General features: G+C 62.4%; 1 protein-coding gene across 1 annotated transcript in view; it reads left to right on the top strand.

Annotated features, from left to right (window-relative positions):
- The window catches only part of SYNJ2 (synaptojanin 2), a gene marked incomplete at its 5' end in the record, with an annotated part of 57,424 nt that overhangs the window by 30,709 nt on the left and 19,870 nt on the right, over positions 1-6,845 (top strand). The window contains 7 exon segments of the mRNA XM_015560031.1: positions 1,104-1,276; positions 2,398-2,479; positions 3,094-3,243; positions 3,323-3,488; positions 3,842-4,030; positions 5,640-5,721; positions 6,410-6,550. Coding sequence (XP_015415517.1) covers positions 1,104-1,276; positions 2,398-2,479; positions 3,094-3,243; positions 3,323-3,488; positions 3,842-4,030; positions 5,640-5,721; positions 6,410-6,550 — 983 coding nt within the window.

Here is a 6,845-nt window from a genome sequence, read left to right on the forward strand (position 1 = left end):
CTCGAGTTCTGGGGAAGGACATCCCCAGCGACCTGTCAGCCGGTGGAGGTGCCTCTTGGGCTGACGGGCTCTTTTGGCACAAGAGGGGCAGGAGATGGCAGCGGTCTCGGGGCCCAGGCCCGGGAGGGCAGGCTCCTGGGCAGGTGGGAGGTGAGAAGCTGACATTCCGCCTGCAGGAGACCTGGCCAGTGTCGCGTGGAGCCCCGGCTCCCTGGGCCCATCAGCCCTGCAATGCCGGGGTCCGTGCCCCGCAGCCGGCCTGCGGCCCGTGCTTATCAGGCCACAGGGGATAGGCGTCTGCCCCAGACAGAGCCACCGAGCAGCACCCTGCTCAGTTCATCCGACCTCATCTCATGGCAACACCTCCTTGACGGTGGCACCGGGCACTGATTTGCACTCTGGCCCATGGTGGGCGGGTGCTCTGAGTCACAGGACTAGACAGCCGCAAGTCCCACTAGTCCTTCAGAGTCCTCACGCCCTCCGGACAAGTCTGGCCGGGAGCTGTGGGGCGGGGGAGGCCGAGGCCAGGTCCCTGGGCGGCAGCCAGGTCTCCTTCCCTCGGGGCTGGAGAGAGGGCTGAGGAGTGGGTGGCGAGGTTCCTGGTGTGGAAGGGCGGTCTCTGCCAGGAGCCCCCAGAGGAACCCCGGAGGCTCAGCCGCTTCAGAGCGCACCCACCTGGAGGCTAGTGCCTGTCTAGATGGGGCTGGTTACCAGGCAACCCAGAGCTGGATTATGAGCTCCCAGCCTGCGGGCTGCCCAGCGCCTCAGGGGCCCGTGGCACTTGGTGCCTGAAGAACAGAGCGGCCCTTCCCTCCCCGGCGCCCTCGGAGAGCCCCGCAGAGGGGCGATGTTGGAGCGGGACTGGGGCTTCCTCGGAGCCTCTCCCGGCCTGGCTGTCGCTTGCCCGCGGCGGACCTGCTGTTTGCAAGATGCTCTGTGGGTCTGTGGGCCGGCTGCGTGCTGCCCTCGCAGGGTCAGGACTGACAGGCCACTTGCTCCGTGAGTGATGGGTTGGCCACGCGGATTCCAGCCGGGAGAGGTTTGCTGCCATGGTCTCCTCCCCTGGCCCCTGCCACTCTCACCTCCTCCCTCTCCCCCTCCAGAAGTTGCTCTGGGCTTCGTGCCACGCTGGTGACACGCCTATGATAAACTTCGACTTCCACCAGTTCGCCAGGGGCAGGAAGCTAGAGAAACTGGAGAACCTGCTGCGGCCCCAGCTGCAGCTCCACTGGGATGACTTCGACGTGTTCACCAAGGGTGCGAGTGTGAGTCCCCGGTGAGTCTCCGCCGTCTCCCCTCCCGCTGGGCCAGTGGTGGAGGGCTGGGCACTCCGGGCTGTGTACCTTCCCGCCACTCGCCAGCTTGCAGTATCCTGGGCCCCAGGGTTCCAGCCTTTCTCCACCCACCATCGCCCACCCCCTCTCCCAGATCAGAACCTGCTTTTGAATGTTGTGAGTAGACAGGAAAGCACATTAAATCTACAAATAAAGGCGACCAGGCTAGAATGGGAGCCATGGTAACCATATGACTTCTCCAGACAGAGGTGAAACCCCGAGAGAGAAGGGGGAGCTGGCATAACCCCGATGGGCCAGGAAAACAGGTGTGGATTTTGCTGCTCAGCTGAGCAGAAAAAGGAAGTCCAGGGTTCTCAAATCACAACACGGCTGATCCTCATTATTCCCAGAGCCTGTATTTGCAAATGTGCCCACTGGGTAGACTTGTGACCCCGAACCCACGCTCCCGGCGCTCACAGACATGCTCCGCCGGTGAGGGCCTGAGCCGCCAGGCCCGGCGTGTGTTCCCACGGGCTCTGCCCTCTGTCTCGCTCTCTTGCTGCCATCTCGTTAGTGCCACAGCTTCACATTTTTGTGCACTTTGTTGGCAATGTCACTGTTTGAAACGGCCCCCAAATATGGCGCTAAGTGCCGTCTAGTGACCCTCAGCACAGGAGGGATGTGAGGTGACTTACGGAGAGTTCAGGAAGCTCCGTGCAGCGGTGAGAGCGTCATTGGCTGTGAGTTCAATGCTGAGGAATGCACAGAACTAACCAAGGCATCTCTGCCAGAGGAGCCCGTGAAACAAGTCTGTGTGCGGAGTAGTTGGTGGAAATGCGGGGCCAGAGGCTCGGGAACCTGCGAGCAGTGGCTCAGGATTTGCTCGTGGGCTAGTGGGTCAACGATAGTTCACGGCCACTTCCTGAGCGTTACTGTGGTGAATCACGGGAATCGACTGTGTTTAGAATGACCCGGGTGTGTGGGCTGCCGAGCGTGTGCTGGGGTCCTGGTGAGCTACGAGGGGCACGCGTTTTGGGGGGCCTACGTCACACACAGGCCACTGTGCTGCAGCCATTGCTCCTTCTAACACAACACGTAACCGTTTATTTCCTGTTTTCCTAAGTTTTCAGAAAGGCACTTTGCGGATGAACTGTCTCGACTGCCTGGACCGAACCAACACGGTGCAGAGCTTCATTGCGCTTGAGGTCTGTCCTGCCCCGGCCCCTCAGCCCTCTGTCGTGTCCGTGCCTTCAGCAGGGCCGGCTGGGCCTGCGCCTCCGTGGGCAGATGAGGGCGTCACTGGGCTCACTTTCTAACTGTGGGGAGGGGGGCGGGATGTGCTAGGCACCTGGCGAGGTCTCCGGGGCGGGTGGTGTTGGCTTGCCTCTGACCCGTCAGGCACACTTTTCATGCATCTCCGTCCGACGTGGAGGAGCAGGGCTCTGGGCGGGAGTATTATGAGCACACTGCCGGGCAGAGGCGGGGAGAGGCTGTGCGGGAGGCTGGCTAGAGGCCTCGGAGGGAACCCCAGTCTGTCTGTCTGCGTGATCCCTCCTGGCTTCCCACTTGCAGGAGGCGGTGGTCCAGGCCAACTGCCCTCCTCGCTGGCCACCCTCTGGTGGTGGGGAAGGGACATCGTTGTTCGGGGGTCAGAGGAGGCTGGGTGGAATGGTAACGTGGGGGTAGCTGTGGTGCAGGCCCCCTTCTTTGCTCAGGGGTTCCTCGTCCTCTGGAGGATAGGGAACCCCGGGTGGGGTGAGCGGGCAGCTGGGGGAGTCCCCGGGGGGAAGTCGATGACCCCTGTCCTCACTCTCCCCAGGTCCTTCACCTGCAGCTCAGGAGCCTCGGGCTGAATTCAAAGCCCATCGCCGACCGCTTCGTGGAGTCCTTCAAAGCCATGTGGTCTCTGAATGGGCACAGCCTGAGCAAGATGTTCACGGGCAGCCGCGCCCTGGAGGGGAAGGCCAAGGTGGGGGCAGGCCAGGGTCTGGGGTTGGCGGGGGGTGGCGTGTGGATGCCTCTCACGGCCTGTGTCCCGCTCTCGGCAGGTGGGGAAGCTGAAGGACGGGGCCCGGTCCGTGTCCCGCACCATCCAGTCCAACTTCTTCGACGGCGTGAAGCAGGAGGCCATCAAGCTGCTGCTGGTCGGGGACGTCTACACGGAGGAGGCGGCCGACAAGGGAAGGATGCTACTGGACAACACGGCCCTGCTGGGTACGGGGGTGCCTCTCCCCTCGCCTCGGGCGTCCCGCTGCCCGGCCACGCAGAGGGCGTGTGGGATGCCAGCCAGCCCTCCCCACCCCTCATGTCATCCCAGGTGGCGGGTGGCAGACACGCCCCTGAGCCTGAGGGCGGACGGCGGGGGCGTGTGCTCTGCATGTGGCTGTGGTGGAGGCTGGCCAGGGACCTCCGCTACTCTGTTATGAGATGGTCAGTCCCGTGTGGCCACACGAGGAGGCAGGAGAGAGGCACCCTCTCTCGCGGACAGAGACCCCACCCCGTCCGTGTTTCTGGGGGAGGCAGGGGCTTGGATGCGGACAGACATGCCCTGTGTTGCCTCCCCGCAGTGACCCCCAGGATCCTGAGGGCGATGTCGGAGCGCCAGGCGGAGTTCACAAATTATAAGCGGGTCCGTGTCGCCATGGGGACCTGGAACGTGAACGGAGGGAAGCAGTTCCGGAGCAACCTGCTCGGGACCGCTGAGCTCGCCGAGTGGCTGCTGGACTCGCCCAGGCTTTCCGAGCCCGAGCCCCAGGGTGAGCGCCCATTCCATCGAGCCCTTTTCCATAGTGGTTGACCAGTGAAATGTGGTGTTTGGGGTTCCCGCACCCTCAGGGTTCAGAGAGCACAGGGTCTACGCTCAGAGCACCCCTGGCACGTGGACTACCCGCCGCCTTCTCTCATCCAAGCGTTTAGGGTTCTCACAGCCGCCACTCTCTCCCCGCTTCACACACAGAGATTCGCAGTTTTTAGGTTTTGATCAGTAGAACCTCCTGTCTAAGGAGGAAGAGGCAGCCTCTGGAATCATGTTCCTGTGAGGGGCTGGGCACGCGGTTCACGGCACCGCTGGCCGCGAACGTCCGCTCCTGCTTTCCCCCAAACCAGCCGTGCAGCAGATGCAGCCGCGTCAAGCCATGGCTTTGTGTGCCTTTTAAGAAGGAAATAATCCCAAAGTTGACACCTCACCTTCTGTCTTAGGTCTTGCGAGGTAGCATGTAATGGCCTCAGGGCTCAGGCTGGAGGAGGAAATGAGTTTCCCGCGGTCAGCTCACACCCAGGGCCTCGCTCCCTCCGGCTCCCTGGAGTCCCTTCCGGATCCAGTGAGAGGAGCAGGAGCCCCTCGCTGCCAGGAGAGCCCCATCCCCGCCATGCAGGCAGTCTGCACCCCCTTGCTGCCTCGGGGGTCAGGGGAGCTCGTGTCTGCCATTTGGGGTCACAGGGATTCTTGTGTTTGTGAATGCCACCCCCCCCCTTGCCCCAGGCAGGCCCCGTAAGCGCACAGGCTGGGCTGACTCTGCAGCTCCTTTTGCTAAAATGGCTCGTCTTCATTTGTCTGCAGGAGCAGGTGGGTGCCGACAGCACCCTGCCTCTTACTGCGCAGGGGATTCTCGTGGGATCGAGGGTACACCAGGGCTCCCACTAAAACACACCGCGTTCAGGAGAGAGGGGGTGTGGCTGTTGCCACGCAGATCAGAGGAACAGTGTTCTTTCCTTTAAAGGAAGAAAAGAAACTCTAAGCCAGTGAAGCTTGAGGGTCCAGGTGTCCTGTGTGGCCAACAGGAAGGCCGTGGACACTGGCCTTTTGGATGGAGTCAGGGAGGAGGGGGAGGGGTGTCACTTGCTGCAGCTCGAGAGCCGCTGGCTTCCTGGCTCAGGACGCTGAGTGTCAGAAGGACGTGCCTGGAGAGACGCGGCCAGTGGCTGCAGGGGTGGCATGGGACCCTAAGCTTCCCTGTTAAAGGGAGCACAGGACGCATGACTAGCACCCCTGCATGTGCTCTGCTTCCTGTCGGTCACTCCCCGGGGAAGGCTGGGCCCCCCCGGAAAAGCACTCGTGGGGCACAGACAAGTATGAGACAGTGCCTGCCCCTGGGAACCGGGGGAGAAGGTGTGACGCCTGTGACGTCACTGGAGGAGGAGGCTCTTAGGACAGACCTGGCAGGGTGGGGCTCACACGGCCTCTGATTGACACCACGGCCGCTCGTGAGGTGCAGCACCCGCCCCAGGATGCATCCGCCCAGGGGACTGGATGAGTGCACCTGGGCAGAGGGATACCTGCACCCACAGGCCCGTGTGGCGCCCCACGACTGAGCTAAGGCTGGCCATGGTGGCTCTGACTTCCTTCATCTCCTGCCTTGCCCCCAGATGACAGCAGCCCAGCTGACATATTTGCCGTGGGGTTTGAAGAGATGGTGGAACTGAGTGCGGGGAATATCGTCAATGCCAGGTAGGCGGCCGGGCGCCAGGGTGCAGGAGAGAGACGTGAAACTTGCTGGGGGTTCCCGGGCCAGGTGCAGGGCCACGGGCCATCTGTGTCTGCTGGCCTGGGCCCCTCGGTCGGAGGGGCCGCTGTCTGCCCTTCCCCACGCCTCTTCCTCTGCTGAGGGAGGGAGAAGGGCCGGTCGGGGAGCATGCTCTCTGAGCTGCGGCCTCTGGCCACGCAGGCTGCATCCTGCTGTGAGCCAGAGGGTGTGGGTGGAGGTCAGCGGAGGGTGCTGAGTCACCTTTCCTGGGGAGAGGGGAGAGGAGTGTGGGAGGAGGCACCGCTCTGCTCCCCACCCCTGATTCACGTGGAGTATAAAGTCAACGACACCTTTTCTTTCCTAAACTGGCACAGCTTCATTTCAGGAACTTTCTGAACAAATCATAAGCCCTGACTCTGTGGAGCTCCGAGGAGCAGGGCCCGTGCTGGGCTTCAGGTGGCGGGGTGGGGAGTACTGCTGGGGTGGGTGTGACGCAGCCAGCAACCAATGGCCAGTCCAGTGCTGCATGGAGCCCGACCCCGACAGGGAGGGCAACCGAGGGGCATCACGTGTGTGAAAGGATCAGGCGGGGGCTGGCGGGTGGGTGGGCTGGAGCGGGGAGAACCCACGGCCAGCCCACGGTGACTGGTGTCCCTGTCTTTTCTCTCCCAGCACCACCAACAGAAAGATGTGGGGCGAGCAGCTTCAGAAAGCCATCTCACGCTCCCATAGGTACATTCTCTTGACCTCGGCACAGCTGGTGGGCGTCTGTCTCTATATCTTTGTCCGTCCCTACCACGTCCCGTTCATCAGGTAGGAGCCTGGAGTTTCCGAGCATGGGGGACGGGGGTGGGGGGGAGGGGGACAGGGTCGTTGGTCATGGTGCTTTGTTCTGACTTCCTCTTGGTCCTGCCATTATTCTAGATAAATGGAAGCAAACCCCCAGGAGAAACTGGGCTGAATAGAATATTGTCTAGCAGTGAACAAGCCACAATGGGGCCCGCTAGCTTAGGAAGCTGGGCCCCTTCAGGAGTCTTACGTCACCCAGCTCAGCTCTGCACAAGGGGAGGGACGGATAAAGCCTTGTTGACATTTTAGTCGGGAAACC

Source organism: Myotis davidii, unplaced genomic scaffold (genome assembly GCF_000327345.1).
Source record: "Myotis davidii unplaced genomic scaffold, ASM32734v1 scaffold1494, whole genome shotgun sequence".
Lineage (NCBI taxonomy): Eukaryota > Metazoa > Chordata > Mammalia > Chiroptera > Vespertilionidae > Myotis > Myotis davidii.